The 25,152-nt window shown below is 31.9% G+C and overlaps 1 protein-coding gene across 1 annotated transcript in view; it reads right to left on the bottom strand.

Annotated features, from left to right (window-relative positions):
* Window positions 1–25,152, bottom strand: part of CDH18 (cadherin 18) — a gene marked incomplete at both ends in the record, with an annotated part of 329,242 nt that overhangs the window by 33,327 nt on the left and 270,763 nt on the right. The window contains one exon of the mRNA XM_082621654.1: window positions 3,900–4,021. Within this exon, the coding sequence (XP_082477780.1) occupies window positions 3,900–4,021 (122 nt within the window). The remainder of the gene's footprint in view (window positions 1–3,899; window positions 4,022–25,152) is intronic.

Genomic DNA, 25,152 nt, shown 5'->3' with positions numbered 1-25,152 from the left:
GAGGCCAATTATTTGAAAATTATTAAAACTTGCCTTGTGGTGCTGAACATGTTAATTTTGGTCAATGTTTTGTGTAAGTTTTGAAAGAATGCGTAATCAAAATTGTTCAATGCATTTTTCTATATTTGTTAAACAGTAAAATTTGTTAATTGTGGTATTCAAATTTCAGTTTCCTTAATAAAAATTTATGTGATTATTCTATCAGTTTCTGACAAAAGCATACTAAAACTCTCAGCACAATAATCTCAGTAGACATTTCTTAAATATTTTGGTGATTTTATTTTAATATAAATATTGACATATACTTCTTTAAGTTTACATTATATTTGTTTGCTTTTTTTTCTACTTGTTCCATATATATATTTTATTTCTTGTTTTTTTTTAAAAAAATTACCATGACTTCAACCTAGCTATTATAAATTTATGTACTAAGCCTTTCTCTTTTATTTTGCCTATCTTGTGTTATAAAACAAAACTATATCTCAAGAGCAAATATGAAAATTTGTCATTCTAACTTTGAATTTTAAAAACTTCACAGAAATTCACAGGGTTATTTTGGAAATATTAAATTGGTTATACACTTCATGTTTTATTAAGTTTACATTTTAGTTTTAAAATATGCCCTTCTAGGATCCTTGAAAATAGGTCCTATATAAAAGATTTTTTCCCTTTATCTTTGTATCATAAAACATAAAAAAAGCAGGATAAAATCACATGCAACAATTTTGTAAATGTGTAAACTATTTAATTGAATGAACATTTTAATAAACATAATAAAGGTCAAGAAATAAAACTGTCAAACATCACTTTATTTAGGAGTATTTTCAATTCCAGTTTCTATTATCTTGTTAGTTACATAGTCTTTTACTATTTTATTACTTAAACTAAAAATTACTGTATTCATTCTTTACACATAAAATCTATTCTATATTAGTAGTTTATCAATTACCCCAAATTTAAGGAGTTTAGAATATTTTAACTTTGTCTCCTTCCTTCTGACACCCTGTTCCCATGTATACTATGTATATTTTAAACAGCAGAAAATATTCCTTTGTTTTCTATTCACTCATTAATAATTTATTGTTAACAATATATTTACTGACTGCTTTGGTCTTTAAGGATTCTTGCCACTCCAAGATGCCAATTTGATTATTTTCCTTTTTCTTTTTCCAAAAACAGCTTTAATGTGTGTATTGGCAAGGAATTGTCACTTTTTGTTGTTGTTGTTTGTTTTTGTCTAAATACGAGTTTTTCTTGTCTGCATTTTTAAAGACAATTTTTGGTACACAAAAGAATTCATGGTTGTCAGATAGTATCTCTGGCTCTTTGGATTTATCTTTCATCTTTTTTTTTCTTTTTTCTTTTTCTTAATCTTTCATTCTTCCTGATTAAATAATCAGGTTTTGAAATTGTTCTTTTAAAGGTTTTGTGTATTATTTTTATATTCTACATACTAATCCTTCATTGGATAAATGATGTGCAAGTATCTTTTCCCACTATGTGGTTTTTCTTCTTATACTCTTAACAGGACCTTTCAGAAAGCAAAAATGTTTAGTTTTGATCAAGTCCAATTTATCAATTTTTTTTTCTTTTATGGATTATGCTTTTGGTGTCATCCAAGAACTCTTTGCCTGACACTACATCCGTTTTTTTCCCCATAACAGTATTATGTCTTTTTTCTCTAGATGTTTTAAATTTTAAACTTAATATTTTTTCTGAAATTTTATTTCAATTCATCTTGGTAAAGTTATTTTTGTAAACAGTTGCTTAGATTTTTGTTTTTGTTTTTCTCTATGCTTCTTGAATTTTTGACTTGTTGCTTACCAACAGTATGGAAATTTTTTCAGTCATGATCTCCTCAAATACAACTTCTGCCCAATTCACTTTTTTAATATCCCTCTGAGAATTCGATAACTTGTGTATTAGACCTTCATGTTCCTTATCTTTCATATTCTTTTTAATGTTTTCTATCTTCTTGTCTTTCCATGCTTTAACATGAATATTTAATCTAACCTACTTTCCAGTTCACTATTTTCTCTTCAGCTATGTCTAATCTGATGTTATTACCAAACTTGAAATCCTATATTAAGTGGCTGTATTTTTTTAAATCTAAATTTTCTATTTGCATGTTTAACATTTTTCTCAATTGTACTTGTATAATATATGTTAAGAAAATAATTCTAGCATGTGTGCATCCATTTCTAACACAATTGAAGTATGATTTGGGAAGTAAATCATTATACATCTGTACCATAAAATACTGTTTTTGAAATGGTGATATGGAAAAATATTTAAGCACTGGAAGTGATAATCTTAATACATTGCTAAGAGTAAACCAGATAACCTGTAAATACTTTCAAATATAATTTTCAGGCATTTTGTCCTCATTCATATTTTCTAATTTTCTTGTGAGAAATGAACACGAGAAAATTTCATGTTTTTACATAAAGTGCCCTCCATTTATATATGTAAATACCTCCCCTGGAAATATTAAAAACATAAAATCAATGATAACTTTAGCAAGCCATAATTGATTGTCCCTCATACACAAGGCAATGTTTCTCAGGACTATAATTTTGTCATAAGCTTCAAAATGATTTAAAATAATTTTGGATGATATATTTATTCTGGTTTGCCAAAGATAGTAAAAAGGGTTATCTGACTCAGCTGGACCTAGACCCTTTTGACTTTTCTCAATTCATCTGTGACCAACAGACTTCAAGTTGTCCATCATGGAATGCATGCCTCTTTGTAATCCCTTCCTCTAAAGTCATTGTGACTTGCGTCCCGCTTCTGACCAATAGAATGTGGCAAAATTGTTGATATATCATCACACTGGTTACATTACATTATATGAGACTGTCAGACTCACCAGAGAGACTCTCTTTACTTGTTTGATGAAGTAAGTGGCCATGTTGGGGAACCCATATGACACATACACATACAAACACACACACACAAACACACACACACAAACACACACACACAAACACTGGGTGGCATCTCAGAACTCTGGGGAACACTGAAGAGACATGGAACATCCTGAAGCTCTAAGGTCTGCAGCTGAAAGTAACTCAATGCCACCAACAACCACGTGAGCTCGGAAGAGATCCCCAAGCCTCAGGTAAGAACTCAGTTTGATTACATTGTATGAGACTCCTGCAAAGACCTAGCCAGGCCATGAGCAGAATTCTGATCTGCAGAAACTATGAGATGATACATATGTGTTGTTTTAAGCTGTTAAGCTTGTGTAATTTGTTACACAGCAGAGAAGACAGATGCACATTCCCTTACCATGTCCCACTTGCTTTATGGGAGTCAAAACACTGACCTCCCTTCAGAATTGTCATGCTCCTTTAACTGGCTGCCATGTTACATCCAGATTCATGTCTTATGTTTAAGCTCTTCTCTCCATCCTTCACTCTCCCCACCTCCACCAATCATTCACACTCTTCAGGTTAAAACCTAATCATCTTCTAGTATCAATATCACACAATGGCCATTGTATGTGACTCCCTCATTCCCTACAAAATATGTAGACCAGGCCAGTCTCTCCTCCCCACTCTAGTCTCTAAGCTTCATTAGGACAGGAAAAGTTCACTGTTCCCTCCTTATTTAATACAGGCTGTACCCAAATCATTCAATATCATTTTATTGGTATAATAAAAACATACATGAATGAGTTCATTGGTTTAATTACATTTGGGATCTGGAGAAAATGTATTTTCTATGAGTCTCAAGAAATCTACTTGGTACTTAAAATGAAGCTTTATAAAATTATTTTTACTAAACACAAAAATAACACTGGGGGATCTTTGAGGACTATACCTAAGAATAATAGAAATAGAGCTGCTTATTTTTCTTCCATTCAAATGTTAGGAAGGAAAAAATTAACTTACCTGGCCAGGCTTAGAATTTTCACAGACAACAATATCATATTCCCTGGCAAGTTCAGGTGGATTGTCATTGACATCCAGAACTCTAATAACCACTGTGACATGGCTCAGCAAACTCGGATTGTCTGCAAAACACATAGAGATGCATTTAGTATTTCCATGCACACTTTAGAGGCTTGGTTTAAAACCAATCTCCTTAATACTGTAGCTTGTCACTAGCCCCATATGCTGCAGCAGGACTTTTGACAAAAGACAACTTTATGATGGCACTCTTTGTTAGAACTCATTAACTTATAGAAAAATGAACACCAAGGCATGACATGAATGCTAAAATGATATTTTTTCATATCAAGGAAATTACATGCTATTCAGGAACTGAAATGGGAGAAAGTTGTCAGAATTCATTGTATGCTATCAGAGTCTAAGGGAAGAACAACTGGTTTCATCATTAATCTAAGAAAAACAGAGTAGTTGGAAAAAAATCACATAATCTTTAAAACATTCAAGGTTTCAAGTCTAAATCAACTAGGAGAAAATGGAAGGTAAAGTTCTTTACACCAGGGTAAAATTTTTCTTACAGGAGAATATATGCAGTTTCTGGTGTCAAGTCATACTTGAGGAAAAATAAAGAATAATTTAAATTAGAACTTAACATGGAATTCATATATAACTCTGGTAAACATCAAAATATTACAGTTAATATTTTAAAATACTTTTTGAGTGCAGTCTTCTCATATTTCAGTAAGTTTATTAGTTCTGAGATATAAGAAAAGATAAATGTTTGCTTATTTTATGCATCAAAGCTAAAACTGAAGAATTCATAATGGAAAAATTAATGAGAAAGCAAAAACTAAACACATTAGGAAAAAGGGAATATATATATATACACAGAAATTATTAAAGATAATGGATTTTTAAATTATCCATTATTTAATTATCCATTAAGAAAATGGATGGATTAGACATGCCATAGGTACTTTTAAAAGAAGTAGAAAATCAGAGTAGTACTACAATAACTAAAGAGACTAAATTTTTAGGTAAAAAATCAGGCCTAGATAATTTTATCTACAGTTAAAGATACAGGTAACTTCAGTCTTATACATCTTTTCCCCAGAAGACAGAGTAAGGAGGAAATACTCTACAACTTGTATTTTGTGGCCAGTAAAACTTTAATATCAATACCATATGCTCCCACTCATGAGAGATATTAGCTGTCATTGGACTAAACGAAATAATACCAAACCCACTCTACTGGAATGGAAATGAAAGTCTGTCATCAGTTTAGTTCTAGGAATGCTTGCATAGTTTGGCATTAAACCAAGGAAAGAAAGAAGGGAGGGAGCGAGGGAGGATGGAAGGAAGGAAGGAAGGCAGGAGGGAGAGAAGAAATGAAGAAAGGAATTTTAAGAAGCGTAAATGTTATACAAAAAGTTAATGAATTAAAGGAGGGACAAAAAACCACATAGATGCTTATCTTAATACACATAGAAAAAAATTTTAATATCCATACATTCTAAACAAAGCAAATCAAAATCAAAAAAAAAAAAAAAGCTCTTAGCAATCTAGGAACAGAATGTATCCTCTCAAGCTGATTAAGGATACATTCAACAAACAACAACAAAAAGTACAACATCATTCTTAATGGTCAAAAACTAACAAGAATTAATAAACAAAGCTATAAGGATCCTTGAAATAAATCTAACAAAGTATATGAAAGACATATGCGAAACATTTTATTGAATATCATTAAAGTAGATCTAAAGTAATTAAGAAGTATGTTGCCTATGTTGTTGGAAGACAAAATATCATAAATAAAACCAGCCTCTCCAAATTGATGTGTATTTTTGATGTAATCTAATAGACATCCAATGAGAAATGAAAGCTGATTCTAAAATTTATAAGTACTAAGATTGTCCAGACTTGAATGAAGTACAATAAAGGAAAATTGTTTTACCATTTATCAAGCTTTATTATTTGGAATTAGAACCTAGGTCACTTTGACAGAGTCAAAGCAATAGACAAACAGAAACAGAAAACAGAACACAGCCATAGATCCACTATATACAGAAATTTAATATATGGTAATAATACTATTGTAGATCAATGGGGAAAGTACAGATTGATCAAGAAATAGTTTTAGTAAAGCTTGTTACCATGCCATTATCATCATTATAAAATGGGCCACAACTACACTATACACAAAAATACATTTTAAATAATTAAGGACTTAAATGTATAAGGCAAAATCTATACATACTTTAGAAAAATATTAGCATATAATATATTAAAGCTCATGAAAGATTTCAAAATATAAAAGGCACTAATCATAAAGGAAGCATTGATAAATTTGATTACAGTGAAATGTGACTTTTTCATTTCTTCCAAATATGCCACAAAGAGGACAAAATGTCACAAAATGAGTAAAAATATTTGCAGCACACACAACTGACAAAGGATCTGTATCTCTAATATATAATGCAATGTATTCAATCAATAAGAAAAAAAGATAGCTCAATATAAAAATGGGTAAAACGAAGGACAAACATTTAACAGAAGAAATAATATAAGTGACAAATAAACGTGAAAAAGTTTCCAACATCAATAGTATTTAAAGAAATACAGCTTAACCAAAATAAGTTATCATTTATTCATCACAACAATATTGACACAATATCAAGAAGCTTGACAAGATTCTCCAAGTGCTGGATTGATATAGACCAATGGGAATGACTGCAAATTAAAGTAAACCACATGTAATAATTCATACGGTTGTATACACTCACGTTCAAGATCCAGCCATTTCCTTGGATCATATCCGAAGGAAAATCTCTTGAAAACATACACCACCAGCACAATTAACAGGAACAACAACAGGAAATTACAAATGTCCAACAATGGCTGAATAGATGCAATATGTGATTATTTATATCATAAAGAAAATAAATAAATAACAACATAGCTACAACATTAGGGAAAATCTTAGAAACAAAATGTTGATTGAAATATTTTTTCAGAAATGTCTCAGAAGATTGTATTCAAATATGGTAGAATTTTGCAAAGCTGAAAAAAAAATACACAAAACTAAATAACTGATTGCAGAATGAAATAATATATTGTTGAGGATATGTTCCTAATAACACTAATTCTTAAGTACAGTGATATGTTAAAATTTATTTATTATTATGTTTTGCAATATCTTCTTTGTAAGTGTTGAGTACTACATTAAGTATACAGAAAAAAGTTACAAAAACATCTTAAAATTAATATATTGTGTAGATTGCTTAATATATAATAGCTAATAGAATTGGCATTAATGAATTTTTGTCACTATACAGTGAAAGATAATGAGATGCTTATGTATTATATTAGATAATTAATTAATATAATATTTTGTATTATAAAGATAAATAGATCCATGAAATTAAAATTAGTAAAATGCTAATTTAAATATTTGCTTATTTAGAGTTACTTATTATGAAAAATCATTGCTAAGCTTTTCTAGAAGCTAAAACCTGAAAGAGAATATTCAGCCTGAAATCTCATGTTCTAAATTACAAAATTGAAATTGACACTGTTTAAATGACATATCTTGGCAAAGCCAAGGTTATGGTTTACTTCTCAGGCCTTACTACTGCCACTATATAAATATATCTTTTCTATTGTAACCATTGTTAGTGTAGTCCTATATTTCTCAACCAGGTATTTGCTTACATTTAAGAGCAGACAAAAGCAGTCTGTTCCAGAAATCTGAGGCAAGAATAATATTATTAGTTTTATTCATTGGTATCAGCAGCCTTAAAATGCGTAAATAGTTCTCTGCTCCTTTTCTGAAAAGGAAGAGTTAGAAGTAACCTTGGCGTATCAGAAAACTGTTTTGTAAGAGAGGATTCTGGAAAGACTGTATCGTGAGGAAGGACTAGAATAAAAAAACACCTAAGCATTTGACTGTTTTCAAGCATGGCCTTCTCACTGCCACACCTCTGTATCACTCACGCTGTCCTTTGGAACTGGCATAGCCTGGCCACATTCCATACTTGGGTACAGGAAACTAAATCCTTCTGGATGGAAACAGAATCTCTCCATGTTGCTCCAATATTATTGTATATCTCCAGGGTACAATTACTATTCCATCACTTAAGGATTAAAAGTACAGGGCTGGGATCAAACAGGTATTGATTTGTCTGTAGGCTTACTACCATTTTATGTTCTGTGGGGAAGTTAAACTGAATCTAACCTTACTGTAGATGCAGCTAATGATCTGCAGGACATGTACTGTCATGGGAACCTCAGAAGATACGGATAAAGAGTTATGAAAAACAGAATGTCAGAGTAAGCTTAACGTCATTACTGATGCAAATTGAATAATTCCTGTCTATTTCCTAAAAGTGGGATGGTGTATAAAACCTATAGCTTTAAATTCCAGATAATTAGAGCTGAAAACCCACTATAGTTTTGTAACCACTTTTGGCCTACCTACACTCATTCTAGTATTTTCTGTTCAATAATGAAATTAGCTAAATCTATATTAGTAAATTGGCAAGTTCCTTTGGGTTTTTATTTATTATATCCCACAGTCCTAGGGTTAGTATTCTACCCTTTGAATGCTAATCACTTTACCTATAAATGTGAACATATTCATGTGTGTGAGAAGCATTTTCCTAAGGCAAAAATTGGATAATGTCCCTGGAATTCTTAATGCAACATTTCTATTATTGCTACTATTATTTTTAGGTCCATGCTTCATTTCTAAAAATCAGTTTTCAGTCCTCTTGATGGCAGAGTAAATAAAATACACCATATTTAGACAAACATCAGTAGGAGGACCTTTCCAGAACTCTTAAGGAACATGAACTTTGGAAAGTTATTTGTTATTTCTATACCTTAATTATTTAATCTGTAAACAGGAATAAGAATCATGTAATGTGCCAAACTGTGTTTTTGAGAAACAATTAAAGAAGCTATGTAAACTTTAAAACACTGGGACGAAGCAGAATACCAATTTTAATCCTTTCTGAAAATGAAGGACAAACCAGAATCGAGAACAAAATAGATGGCACACTGACAATCCTATACATGTGATTTTCAGCACAAAGGATCCTGAACTATGTACAAATCATCCAGGTTTTATGCAATACAGGTGGAACAGGAGCTCACATCAGCAGACAGCCCTCTATGGAGATAAGGATGCAGTGAAGGTTGTATCCCAGTGCAAATGAAAACTGCATATTAAGATATGTAAAGGGGAATAAAGCCACAGACTGACTAGAGAATGGACTTGGGGATACGCGGAGGGGGAAGGGTAAGCTGGGACAAAGTGAGAGAGTAGCATGGACATATATACACTACCAAATATAAAATAGATAGCTAGTGGGAAGCAGCCGCATAGCACAGAGGGATCAGCTTGGTGTTTTGTGACCACCTAGAGGAGTGGGATAGGGAGGGTGGGAGGGAGGGAGATGCAAGAGGGAAGAGATAGGGGAACATATGTATATGTATAACTGATTCACTTTGTTGTACAACAGAAACCAACACAACATTGTAAAGCAATTATACTCCAATAAAGATGTTAAAAAATAAAAATAAATAAATGAATAAAGATATGTAGAGGATTCACAATAACTTGAAGAATAATCTATTTTATCTAGTGAGTTACTTTGAAAATCTGATATGTACTCGCTACTATGTTGGGCTCTAGAGGACACAGAAACGGTGAAATATGCCCCCCTCTAGATTTCTCATTGTCAATATGGATTGGAGATACAGTAATAGTATTTTCTCAATGTGTCTTTTTTGAAATTGTGACTTATGTATGTAATATAGGTTTACTCCAAAGCCATTATTACTTAAATATGTCCTCCTAAAAACATAAATCATATTCATTAGTATATGTAGCAAGGTTTACTAGGGAATTCAGTAGATTTCTAATTATTCATATTCTGAAGTTAGTATTAAATAGTTGGAAAATATATAAATATATTAAATTTTCTTGTTTATATCATGTAGATTATTTTTCTGAAAATGTGGTTTCATTCTTTTTCTTTATGAAAATTCACTCACAATGAAAAACCTTATATACTTCTAAAATACTAAAATGCAGTGATTACAAATTTAATTAGATGATTGCATTTATAACTGTCTAAATTTCATAAATGTCCACACTTATAACAATGAATTAAAAATTTTTATTTTTGTGGTCTGCTTCTTTGATTTCTATGAAAAGATTTCACTATAAGCAAAATATCTACAAACCAAAACAGTCTGCACTCTCAAAAGTTAATATGCACAGGTGATAGACATTTTAACATGCTTGGCTAATATTTTATTTGTGAACAAACGTTTCCACCATTTCCTTAAACAATTTATATAAACATAAGTTTTGCAAACAAGTAAGTGCTCAAGTGAATCTCATATATTCCACATGATATATTTGTTTGAAAACAAAGGTAGTTTTGATATTTTTTCTTGACTTTTTAAAATCTTGTATATGTAAGTCATTTAATATATAGGCAAAAAATAAGATAAAATAGTTAATAAGTAATACAAAATCATTAATATACATTTAATATATATAAGAATTACTTTATGGATAAAATTATCACAATGTCTGGTATGTGCCTGGTGTCCCTAATATGCCCTTTTTTCTCTCCTTCTTTCCCTTCTTTATATCTTGTTTAAATATTAGTTGAAAAATCAAATATTGTAATAAAAATAATTTGTTATAATGGATAAGAATGTATATCTGATATCTAGTAAATTAATCCTCAAACATATCTTTCCTGTAGTCAGACAAAATGGTTTAAAATAAAACATTTTGTGATTATTATACAATAGAAAACTAAAGCAACCCTACATGTTTTAGATCACTTATTTCATAATAGTTAAAGAAAACTAATACTTGCCTAGAAGCACCTTCACAAATTATAAGGCAATTAGAAATGCATCACTCAAAACTCAATCCATGCATTTATTTAATTTTTTGTCAGTTTATGATATAAAATCTTATTAACGCCCTGATCATCAATAAAGATCCCAGGTTGGAGTGAATTACTTAAAATAAATCTCAGCTTCCTTAAGGACATTATTTTTTTCCTAGTTACCCATAGATCCTCCAACACTTCTAATATGTCTTTAGTGTTATTGCCTGAGACTAGTATAAGTTGGAGGTTTCCAAACTTTGTCATATCTTTCATTTCAAGAATGAACACTGTCTTTGTTCTACAAATCAGAACTGTAGTCAAAATAATTCGCCTCTATATGAAAATCATTACATTGGGATGGACAATCTAAGTATTTGCTGTTGATTATAAAAATAATTAAAAATATATTTTAAAAAACTCTATTAAAATGTCACAATTGGCCCATTCAATTATATTAAAGGATCTAACAAATGTAATGTTTATTTTCTATGTTTTAAGTAATAATTCAGTTTTAACATTTATTTTCCATCTTGGTTTATTCCTCCATAATGCCTATGAACTATTATAGCTTTTATCTTTGTTAGGGTTCCCAAAATTCAGCTTGTGATCAACTATTGTTCTGTCCTTTGAGCTTATATTTGCAGTCATACTTTTATGCTGCCTAAAAGTTCAGTAATAAAATAAATAATTTTATATTTTTTTTCATTTTCTGGGTGAACAATATAAGGATAATAAAAATTTTCTTATCATATACAGCCAACAACTCAAAGTGCTTTTGTTAATTTTAACAAAATAGCTAAAAATAATTCATTAATACAAATTAGATACATATATATTTTAACTATTTGCATTAAAATATTTGACTACATAATCATTCACCAATCTCAGATCTCTGGATGTAGAGATAAAGTCTTATCTCTGAGAATAGATAGGCTGCTTGGGGTTACTGTCATCAGTCCTGTAAAAACCACATGCACTGCCTCATTGAAGAATCCAAAATTGATTTAATCCAAATGAAGGAAAACGTAAAGATAAATTCAAAATAATTTAAGTACAACATTTTTTATGAAATTCCCTGAAGTTTTATAATATGTTTATTGTATAATTTATATAATATTATATATATTATATATATATATTATAATATATATATAATATATATTATTTTAAATAATATATATAATTATATAATAATATTATATATATATATATATATATATATATATATATATATATATATATAAAACTGTTCGTATGCATGGAAGAGAGTCCAGTGTTTATGGTCAAAGTTGTCATGATAATTAAATAGATAGATATTAGCATTTATAACAAATTGTGGTTGTGTTGTAAATTCATATGTAAAGTAAATTAATCTTGATTCTTACCACTCATTATATACAAAACATGGCTCAAAATAAACCATAGACTAAAACATAAAACCTTACATTTAAATATATAATCACTAATATGGTAAAAGCTTTATTACCTTATGTTTTAGCAAACATTTCTTAGATAATGCCAAGAAAGTCAAGAATCATAAAATAAACCTAAAATATACAATTATACTTTTTCCAAAAACTTACCCTTCCTCGAACAGCACTGTAAAGTAATGTTTATTAAGAAAATGAAAAGATAAGACACATAATATAAAAAAAATTTTGAAAAGAAGATACCTGATAAAGTCATATATCCATAGTATATTAAAATCTCAAAACTAAATTCTAAAAAGCTAAACAACTTTATAAAAATGTGCACAAATTTTAACAGCAATTTTACAACAGCAGATATATAGATGTAAGCACATAAAAATATTTTCAGCATCACTAGTCTGTAGTGAAATGCAAATTGAAATAACAATGTTATGTCCCTCCACACTAGAATTGGGGGGGTGGATACACTGACAATGTCAAGGCTGAGGAGTAACTGTTGGTGGCAATGGTAATAGCTACTTTGGGAAACAATTAGAAATATTTTTGTAACTTAAACATATTATTTGGCCCAACAATCCCACCTCTACCTCTTGACCCAAGGTAAACTAAAATATATGTCCTCAGAAAATCTGATGGTAAATATTGATAGAAGCTTTATTCAGAATAGCTAAAAGGAGGAAACAAGTCATATTTCCATCAAAAATTTAAAAATAAAGTGTGGTATACATACATATAAGAGAATAACTGGTAATTACCTATTGATAATGTCATGGACAGATATCAAAAGCCTATGCTACATGAAAAAAAGCCAATCAAAAGAGTCTATATGTTTTACCTTTTATTTTTATTACATCTATGTAAAGCAAAACTATTGACTCAGAAATCAATCACTAGTTTCTAAGATTTGGAAGTAGGGGAAGGGAAATCATTTCAAAGTGAACTTTCTGAAAGTGATAGAGTTATGCTATATAATTTTTGTGGCATTACTCATATGACTAGATGTCTCTGCAAAATTCACCAAAATTTATACTTAAAAAAGTGATGTTACTATGTAAATTACTCCTTTATAAATCTGACTTTTAAACAAAACAATGGTATATTCTGAGATTTTTTCCTTGGAGCCGAGAAATAGTATCACTTAGTTTAGATATTAATTATATTATGAATAATGATATTAGATTTTTAAATTTAAATATTATGGAAATAAAGCTTTAATTAATAAATATTTGTTTAAAAATGTGTAAAGTGGCCTAAAAAATCACAAAATTCTCAGAGAGAAGTTTTACAAAAGATGCATAATACTTCCACATGAAAACTACAATACATTGCTAGGAGAAATCAAGGAATAATTAAATAAATGGAGATATATACCATATACATGGATTAGAAGATTTGACACTATTAAAATGTCAATTCTCCCCAAATGATTTATAAATTTTAATCCAATACCAATCCAAATCTCAGTAGCTTTTTTCTTTTTTTTGGTAGAAATTGGCACACTGTTTCTAAAACTTATAAGGAAATGCAAAAAAAAAAAAAAACAAACAGAATTCTAAATCCATTGTGCAAATGACGATCATAGTTGTAAATCTTTTGCTTCCTGATTTCAAAATTCTCTGTAAAGTTACAGTAATGAAGATAATGTACCACTGGCATACAGACACATATAATAGTATAGACAGAGAAATCAATAGAACAGGAAAGAGTATCCAAAAATAGTAACAGGCATATATGGTAAATTGATTTTTGTCAAATTTTCCAAAGTGATTCAGTCATTTTCCTGTATGGGAAAATAATCTACTACCATCCCTACATCACTGAGGGACAATTCTAGATGAGCGTTGAACCTAAATTTAAGACCTAAAAATACAAAGCTATTAGAAGAAAATATTCACAGTCCTGGGTAGGCAAACATGTTATAGACAAGACAAAGGGATGACATTATAAAAGAAAAACTGATAATGTTAACTCATGATAATTAAATTTTTCTGTTCTTCTAAAAATACAGTTAAGTAAACAAAACATCAAGGCTCATGACTGAAATAGTCATATTATGTTATATCTCCAAGAATTTATGCTCAGAATATAAAGATAATTCTTACAATATTTAATTATAAGAAATCAACTCAAAACAAAGTGGGAAAATGCTATCACAGAGTAATATATACATATGACCAGTACAGATGTGAAAAAGTGTTTAGCATATTTTATCCTTAAAGATACAGAAATTAGTAACACAATGTAACTCTACTACACTCCCAAATTAATGGCTAAAATTTAAAGAGATTATCCACTTCAAATGATGAGGCACAAAGCCAGAATTCTCGTGTTTTTATTTTTTGTTTTATTTATGTTTATTTTTTTTATATACTGCAATTTTATTTCAATCGCACAAAGGAAGGTAGTATGTAGGAAATTTAAATGAAACAGTATGGTAAAAGTAACAGAGAACCAAAAACTCTAATAAGGAAGTACACCTAAAGCATGAGAATTCAACACTCATTAGTGTTCCATCTTCAGTTATGATTGACGCTTGATGCTTGCAAATTTTGAAACAAACTTTGAGATCATGATGACTATCCTGAAGAGATTTCAGCACCAGCACTAAGATTTGTACATTCACTTGGTTTGCAATTGACTCGTTAGCCATTTACATAGTGTATAGTACAGATTTGTCCCAGGTCAGATAACAGTGTTGAAGGAAAGAAGTACCTTCCTGTAATTAGAAAGGATCCCCTAAACTACATTCAGCTTAAGACATCCAATGTACAAGAGCACGAAAACCACCATAATATTGCAGCTCCAAGGAACATAGTTTTGATAAGGAAAATAACCTAAGCTTCTGTTTCCCATTTTAATTACTGAAATCTCTAACAATGACAAATGTTACAACAACATTGAAAAATAGTTTATTTTTCATAAAGTTAAACGTGCACATGTTGTGTGATGGAAACATTCAACTCATAGGTATTTATCCAGAAAAATGAAAACATAGCCATACACATACTGGGGTACAAATATTTATAGGAGCTTTACAAATAATAGCCCCAAACAGGAAACAAATTGACCACTCATCAACAGAAAAATAGACAAATTATGTTATATTCATAAAGGAATATTATTTATAAATACCAAGAAATAAATTACTGCTACTAAGAAATATGGATTAATTTCAAAATATTATGTTGTTCAAAAGCAGCCCAAAATATATATATACTGTATGCCCCAAATCTTATACACTTGTTGATTCCATTTATATGAAATTCTATAAATTGAACATGACAGAATAAATCACAATATTGTTACCTCTGAGGAATGAAGGGTAAGGGGATTGACTGTAAAGGAGAACCACTCTGAAGGTACTGAAATGTCCTGTATCATGATAGGGATGAGATTACATGGAAGTGTGCCTTTGAAAATCTATTGAAGTGTAAGGAGATCTGTACGTTTTAGTAAATGTAAATGTTGTCATTTTTAAAACAAACAAAAAACCCTTAGTTAAGAAGAATAGAATGCTCATACATCCTAGACAGAATCCTATTCTAATTACTGGCATACAGTTGATTGTGGGCATAAACTAAGTAAGTGTTACACAAAATCAGTCATAGTTAAGAGAGTGTAATTAATGTACTTTAATAGGGCTCCAATGTAAAATCACTTTCTAAATGTTGACATAGGTGTTAGAATATTTTATCATTATATATAATAATTTATAAAAATGTATTTCCAACTTTTTGATCTGTGTGCTACTTTTTAGTGGTTTCCGAAATGTAATTTTGTCCCTAAGCCCCATGAAGATGTACCAAGTAATGACTGATGTTAATTTAGCATATAGTTCAGTCATATTTATAATAATGATAAGAACTGACATTTATTATGACACCATGTGCCAGATACTGGGTAAAGATACTTCAATTAATCCTTACTGTAATCCTTTGTTATAGATAAGAAAATATGTAATATTTTTGTTAATTTCCCCAAGTTTCAACTACTTATAATGAACAGAAACAGAATCTAACTGGAGCATCCCTTAATTCAGATTTAGTATTCTTAAGTATTATGCATTACTGCCTACTAGAAAATGTAAGGACTTTATTGATAATACAATGATAATTAATTAGATATAAATCAATACCCTTCATGAATATAGAAGTAAAAGTGGAGAAGTATATATAATGAAAACAATAAAAAAGCCAGAGCAGTCTACATTTATAAAAAATATCTATAATGTGTCCAGATTCATATACAAGATATTAAAACATATTTTCTATAACCTTTAAATTCTTACAATTTCAAGGAACAAGAAAGGTGAGACTTAGGACAGTTAGTGTAATTTTGCAACTGAATACAAACATTTTAGAGTGGAATTTTTCTGCATAAAATGAAATCTATTGGTTGAGATCTTTAACTCACATATTAAACATACACACTAATTTCAGAGTCAATCATTGAATATAGTTACATATTTATTAAAAACATATGTTAAACATTCTCTTTTTGAAAAACATTTGAGAATACTTCTAGAAATATATGCTCTTAGTATGTGCACTCTTGGTATATACCTAGAGAAGTTTTTCACATGCAATAAGAACCATGTATAAAACAAGTAATATCAGCAATATTAATAATACCTGAAGCTATATAAAATAGAAAACAACCCAAAGCCATTGGAAGTTGTATGCATTAGTTAGTTAAAATACATTTATTTTCTCATCACAGTGAAAATGAATAAATTTTTGTTGTACTTCTCTACATGGATGAATCTTTAAAACACAGAACCAAAAAAAAAAAAAATTCACAGAAACTGCATATAATATTAGGCCACTTATATTTACAATGCCTATGAGTCAATAAATACAAAGATGTAGTTATATACAAATAATACAAAATTCAATATTGATGAGCTCTGGGTGGAATGGAGAATAATGTCACAGTGAGGCACATGTAAATCTTATTTCTTCAAGGTGGGTGGCTCTTAAATTAGTGTTTATTTTATTACTTAAACTGACTATATACTTAAGATATCAATATATCAATATTTGATATATCTTACAACACCAGTTGAAAAATAGTTGGTCCAATTATTTTAATGTATCCATATATCAATAGAGATATGTGTGTATATATACATACATATACATATCTTCATTCATTATTTCAAGTTATGTTCTAATTACAAACTAAGCACAATTTTCATAGTTTTGTTTATCAGTGTCTTCCTTTAAGGGTTTTACAATTTGTATTTTTATAAAACTTTCTCTTTTCCTAAGTCATAGTCATATTATCCTATGTTTCATTTAAGGATTAATTTTTTTTCTTCCACAAATTGGAAGTGCTTATTTTTTATAGTTGTAAGGTAGCTAAATAAGTGTACTTTCATTTTCAGAGCCAGATGACATACCTGTGTCTTCAACTGTTTGTTGCAGCGTCTGTCCATTCTCCCCACTGGCCTGCCAATAACACTGTCTTTTAGCAATTTGCATGGTTTTCAAAGGATGCAAATTGTATTAACACATTTCTTTTTCAAAATTGCTACGTGGTTTAATATGTCATCAATGTTAGTATATTTTGCTTTATGTGTTTCTTTGAAAATGATATGTACTCTTTAAGTTTACTGCAAAATATATATACATATATATGTAGTTAAACTCGTGTTTTTCTTTTGTTCTTTGAAACACTTTTATCATTATTGACTTTTTAGTCTGCTTAATAAAATATTTCTGAGAGAGATCTGTTACTGTTTTCCTGCATGATTATATTTTTTGTTTGTTTTGAATGCATTTAGTTAGGTGCATACAAGTTCCAAATGGTTACATTACTGGGTGACTTTCTTATCATCATGATAGCTTTTTGTTTTAAAGTATATTTTGTCTGATACTAACAGTTCTGCCAGATTTCTTTTGGTTAGTATTGTCTATTTTTTATTGTGTTCTATTATTTTAAAACATATATATCTTTATATCTTATCATGTGCCTATTAGGAATAGCATAAAGATTTTTTTTTCTTATTTCACTACATTATGGTAGCATTGTTTATCTCATTTATGCCACTTTGGTTATTAATATATATTTTTACCACTTTATTGTGTGCTTCAAATTTGTCCTAATTTTTCTGTTTTTAATCCTTTGTAATATTACTTTCTGGTAGATTAAGGTTTTATTCTTATTAAATTTCCATTCTAATTTTACATCCGTATACTGAGTTTCTTTTATTTTTTTAATCTAGAAATGTTAACATGCTTGTGTAACTCTGGAAAATCTAAAAACAATTGGCATCTTCACTTTCTTCCTGAACATTAAAGAACTTTTATTTTATTTATTTATTTATTTATTTATTTATTTATTTTTGGCTGTGTTGGGTCTTTGTTGCTGCACACGGGCTTTCCCTACTTGAGGAGAGCAGGGGCTACTCTTCCTTGTGGTGCATGGGCTTCTCATTGTGGTGGCTTCTCTTGTTGCAGAGCATGGGCTCTAGGTGCACAGGCTTCAGTCGTTGTGGCTTGCAGGCTATAGAGTGCAGGCTCAGTAGTTATGGCACACGGGTTTAGTTGTTCCTTGGCATGTGGGATCTTCCTGGACGAGGGCTCCGACCCGTGTCCCCTGCATTGGCAGGCAGATTCTTAACCTCGGCACCACCAGGGAAGCCCTATAAGAACTTTTAAATGCTTTAATTCCTATCAAGTCTTGCAAATTTATGACTATAAGTTACAGTGATGATGATGATGCTTGAGGTTTTGTTAATCCATCAAATTTGACATTTTATGTTATTACAGAGTCAGTGTCCTCATATGTACCATTTGCTTTGCCATCATTCCTTATTGGATCTTAAACCTTCCTTCTGAGATAATTTTCTTTCTTTCTAAGAACTTCCAAAGGAAAAATGTTAACCTCCTCAACTTTAGTTGTTTGAAAACATTTCTGTTTCACACTTGTCAAAGAGTCATTGAGGCCAAGGTGATGTGAAATTACATGTAAGAACTGTCATGTACTCAGTGTTTCTAATAGGTAATATTTTCACATTTTCACTTCCTCTACCCAGAACGAAGTTGAAAACAGAAAACATGCCTTATTTTTACGCTTTGTTTGGCAGGATGTGAGTGTGAATGTGTGTGTGTGTTTGTGTGTGTGTGTGTGTGTGTATCTTGGTTCACTCTATATGACTGTCATGTTTTGGAGCCTTAATTTCTTTGGGACTATTTTGTCATACTGAAAATAATAACTACGTGGTACTACTTATGATTTAAAAGGAACATTATGGCAGATTAAAGGAGGCAAGTGTTAAAGACTATTTAGACTATTTAGAAAGCTATTGCACTAATCCAGTGGGAGTTATGGTTGTTTAGACAAGGGTGGGAGTGGTAGAAGTAGGAAGAAGAGGTCGCCTCATGGATATTTTTTAAGGTATATCTGACAGAAATGTCTGATGAACTGGAAGTGCAGCATGACAGAAATAGAAGAGTCAAATATGACCCTGGGTGATTTACATAGCGATCTGAAGACTATGACTATCATTGTTGAGATGGATAAGGTCTCTGGAGGAGCAAATTTACAGAGAAATTGGATTTTGAGGAAAAGTTTTACTTGGATCATGTTGAGTTTGAGACCTCGGAGAAAAGACATCAGGGTGGCTAGTATGGTATTCAGGGGAAAGGTGACCAAGCTGCTGCAGATTTAAATTCAAGAGTTATCTCTATGTAGATGTTAACAAAATCCATTAGATTGAATGAGATTACTTGGGCAATAACTCAAGAAAAGTTTGAGGACTGAAAATCGGGAGGCACCACAATTCAATGAATGAAGAGATTGGGAGGAACTAAGCAGCATGCTGAGAAAGAAGAATCGGTGAAGGAATAAGAATGTTGTTTTCTTTAGTTAAAGAAAGAACTTGTTTCGAAGGAGTTGTGTCAGATTTGCAAACTTTTTGAGCAAATGGAGGCATGAGAACTATACATTGGATTTTGCAGTATGAAGGACAAGAGTGATTTTGGTGAAGTAATAAAGATAAGACTCTTTAGATTGAGGTTGAAAGAGCCTGAGAGAAGAGAAGAGGCAGACTGTGGATATAGGCAATTCTTTCAAGGAGTTTTTCAGTCAAGGGAATGAAATAGTAGAGGTGTATCTGGAGGGAAACATTGCATCAGGGAAGGTTTTTGGGTTTTGCTTGCTTGAGTTGATTTTATTTCCAGATAGAAAATAAAGCCTGTTTTTGAGGACAGGGGAATTATGTACCAAATAAGGCAAAATAAAAATACAGGAAAGAGGAGAAATTATTAATGGTGCAATGTCTCAGAGTGAGCAAGGAAGGACAGGATTCAGGGCACACATAGTGGGGTGACCATAAGCATAGCGTGAAGAGTTCTTTCACAGTAACCTGACAAAGTCAGATTTACAGGGATTATTGCCCACAGTACTAGTTATGTTGGTAGATATGATAGAAGGAAAATGTAGACACTCTTTTCTGACTGGTCTTATTTTATGTCACTAGAGAAGCAAGATTATCTGATGCATGAAAGGTAATTTGAAAAAGTATTGAAAACATGTAGAGAGAGGAAAAACAATAAAAATACATATTTAGCAGGACTGTATATAATTGCTTGAGTTACTTGAGTTTTTTTTTGTTTGTTTGTTTGTTTTTTGTTTTTCTGTGGTACATGGGCCTCTCACTGCTGTGGCCTCTCCCGTTGCAGAGCACAGGCTCCGGATGTGCAAGCTCAGCGTCCATGGCTCACAGGCCCAGCCGCTCCACGGCATGTGGGATCTTCCCGGACTGAGGCACGAACCCGTATCCCCTGCATCAGCAGGCAGACTCTCAACCACTGCACCAGCAGGGAAGCCCGAGCTTCTTTTGAATAAACAAATGTGTTCTAATTCTTTTAGAATTTGATACTGAGATTGGGATAGTGCAATTAGTAATCCCTCAATGTATTGACATATTGGGTAAACAATGAGAAAAATAGAATGTATTAGATATTATAATTGTTGGATCAAACTCCTCCTTGTGTGTAGAATCCAAGAGTTTTGAATTGACTTGACTGCAACTGAAGATAAAAATATGAACCTCAAAGGTCCTGAGCCAATGTGGACAATCCCATACATTTTGCTACACTAAGTAATTAAATTGTGGGCACATTTCATGCATTAAATATTATTTTTAAAGACAGTGAATGAAGGTTAGTTCATAAATGACTTAATCGGAGCAATGTTTTTAATGGTTATCCAAAGTGACAGTTTATCTCACCCTGGGTGTGAATGAGGTTGAGTGTATCCCAGCCTAAGGTGGTATTCATCCTGTTAATATACTAAAAGTTAACATAGTACTAGTTGCTTGTTACTATAATATAGAAACATTAAAGCAAAACATGAGATAAAAAGAAATGCATAAATGGAAAAATCACAGAGAAATGGAGATAGATACCTGATCTAAGTAAGCCTGAAGCCCGCTTCACCTATGAAATTTGCAGGTAAATGAACCAATAAATTTATTTTAAATCTTAGACCAAATTGAATTATTTTTTTGATATTTTGGAGTAATCTGTCATATGGCTATAGGTAACTAATACACTGGCCCATGCATGTATAAATAAAAATTTCAAAAAAAAGTATTTTATTGTATTACTTTTGATCATTGGTTAAAGCAATGCCAGTTTCTTTGTGTGTTATTCCCTTTGTGTGCCAAGGAAAAAAGGCCCATTGGGAACGTTTGTGTGATAGGGAAATTGCTAATATGAACACACTGTGGAAGACAAACTTTATATATCAAAATAAGCACACTGACAATAACAAAAGAAAGTGTAGAAGCCAAAGGGACTTAAAACCACTCACTCTTCAGTAACAGGGTTTATATTGCTAGCTGCAGCTGTTAACAAAAATTAATTTCGCATTAAAAGTCAACAAGGAATGAGTTCAGAAAATCTAAATTTAATTTCCATTGCCTGCAGTTAACAATTGGACTAAATTTGAAATTTGTGGATCCTAATCTTTGAATATGTTTGCATGAGAATTGAGGGAGAAAAAAGAGAAAGATTCAATGAATAAAGAACATGTATGCACTGGTTTCTGGACTTGAATTACGCATATAATCTGAGAGAAAAAAATGAAGCAGGGAGCTGAGGCAGATCTTCGTATCAGTGCACAAACATGCAGTTGTTGTTATTGTTGCTTAAACTGTGAACTCTAGAGACAGCAGTACCTTTTGGACTCATTAGAAGTATGAATAAATGAGCATCTTTTCAACTTTGACTCCTTTGGAAGTACAACTGTCATGCAAGCAATTAATGAAAGAGAGTCCCACTTTGGTGTATTGATCAGATAGAATACATTCTCGCATTCAGTGCATAGAACAAGGAGAAATCGAATATTTTAGGTAAAATGGGAAATATACAGTGATCATTGCAATGTGTAGTGAATGATGAAGTTGTTGGGTAATTAAGGTGGATGGAGAAATGAGGGCAAATAATATTCATGAATTCAACAAAATTTCATTAACCCAGTCCTGTCTGAAAACTTATGAAGAATTTGGGAATACTCTGATAAACACAGAAAAAATAGACCTGATTCTTAGACTTGAGATGTTCACAATGTATTAAAGGTGAAAAATACTACAATAAAATGTGATAAGTGCTATATTCAAGACTAGTAAGTGATGGGCGTTATCCTAAGGGCCACATAAAGGTAGAGTACAGAAGGGAAGGAGCTGTAAAGTTTGCCTGAGAAGTTGAGAAAAATTTCACAGATGCTGTGACACTTGAAAAAGTTCTTGAAAGAAAATAGCTGTTTGTAAAGCAGAAGAAAATGAGAAGAGGGCTTTGAGAGATGAAAGGATTATAACCTTATTTAAAGAATGTGACCTGTTTGAAGGTCTGTGACTAAAAGCGTGATATATATTTTTCACAGGATTAAACTGAGAACAGAGGGCAAAATATTATAAAGAAAAAAACACATATGTCACATATGAAGTTTATTTCTCAGGCAAACAGGACAAGTGTATGTGTGTGAGTGACTGTGTGTGTGTGTGCATGCACATGTGTACATGCCCATGAGAGTAGTGCTACATGGAACTATGAGATAAATCAAATTATTATTAAAAACAATGTTTCTTAAACTTAATTTACATTAGAATCACATAGGTCAGTGTTTTTTCAAACGTTAGAATGAATGAGAATCATGTGCAGGGCCTGATAAAACCCAGGACACTGGGCCACAACCAGTTTCTAATTCATGGGGATCACAGATATTTGGTCCAACATTATTCTGTGTGCTTTTGTGAGCCTGTCTCTAGATAAGATTAACATTTAAATTGGAAGACTGAGTAAAGCAGATTGTTCTCCATTATGTGAGTGAGCATTATCCAGTCAGCTGAAGAACTGAATAGAACCAAAGGCTGATCCTCCTTCACATAAGAGAGAATTCTCTTGCCGCTATGGCCTTTGAGGCAATGGCTCTCCCTAGTTCTGGCCTTAAGATGTACCCTAGGACATGGGATCTGAGGATTTTAGACTTGCCAGCCTCCATAACTGCAGGAGCCAATATAAGCCAATTCCTCAAAATGAATCACCTTATTGATTCTGAATCCTATTGGTTCTGTTTCTCTCTAGCACCCTGAATAATACAGGTACAGTTGACAGCAGAATGCAGGTTAATCTTTACTCATCTCAAGGCTGAATCCATGAATTATCCATGCTATGAAATCTTCACTGGTCCTCTTAGAGAGATTAAGTCACCATGTTTACATGTTTCTCTAGTCTCTAAAAAATTTATCACTAAAACTCCCTCTGGCGAGAGAATTGAAATCACAACTAACTGCTGAACAATCATTGACAGGAAGATACTGGAACTCACCAAATAAGATATCCAACATCCAAAGACAAAGGAGAAGCCACAATGAGATTGTAGGAGGGGCACAATTACAAATAAAATCAAATCCCATAACTGCTGCATCTGTGACTTACAAACTGGAGAACACTTATACCACAGAAGTCCACCCACTGGAGTGAAGGTTCTGAGCCCCATGTCAGGCTTCCCAACCTGGGGGGCTGGCAACAGGAGGAGGAATTCATAGAGAATCAGACTTTGAAGGTTACAGGGATTTGATTATAGGACTTCAACAGGACTGGGGGAAACAGAGACTCCACTCCTGGAGGGCACACACAAAATAGTGTGCACATTGGGACCCAAGGGAAGTAGCAGTGACCCCACAGGAGACTGAACCAGACCTACTTGCTAGTGTTGGACAGTCTCCTACAGAGGCGAGGTGTAGCTTTGTCTCACTGTGAGGAAAATTACACTGGCAGCAGAAATTCTGGGAAGTACTCCTTGGTGTGAGCCTTCCCAGAGTCCTCCATTAGCCCCACCAAAGAGCCAGGTAGGCTCCAGTGTTGGGTCACCTCAGGCCAAACAACCAGAATGGAGGGAACCCAGCCCCACCCATCAGCAAACAAGCAGATTAAAGTTTTACTGAGCTCTGCCCACCAGAGCAACACCCAGCTCTACCCACCACAAGTCCCTCACATCAGGAAAATTCCACAAGCCTCTTAGATAGACTCATCAACCAGAGGGCAGACAGCAGAAGCAAGAAGAACTACAATCCTGCAGCCTGCAGAATGAAAGCAATATTCAGAGAAAGATACACAAAGTAAAAAGGCAGAGGACTATGTACAAGATGAAGGAACAAGACAAAACCCCAGAAAAACAACAAAATAAAGTGGAGATAGGCAACTTTCCAGAAAAAAAAATCAGAATAATGATAGTGAAGATGATCCAGGACCTCAGAAAAAAGATGGAGGCAAAGATCGGGAAGATGCAAGAAATGTTTAACAAAGACCTAGAATAATTAAAGAGCAAAAAAACAGAGATGAACAATAAAACAACTGTAATGAAAAATACACTAGAAGGAATCAATAACAGAATAAC

This window comes from Mesoplodon mirus (assembly GCF_964341445.2).
Source record: "Mesoplodon mirus genome assembly, chromosome: 5".
Taxonomy (NCBI): domain Eukaryota; kingdom Metazoa; phylum Chordata; class Mammalia; order Artiodactyla; family Ziphiidae; genus Mesoplodon; species Mesoplodon mirus.
This window is presented reverse-complemented; position numbering and strand designations above follow the sequence as displayed.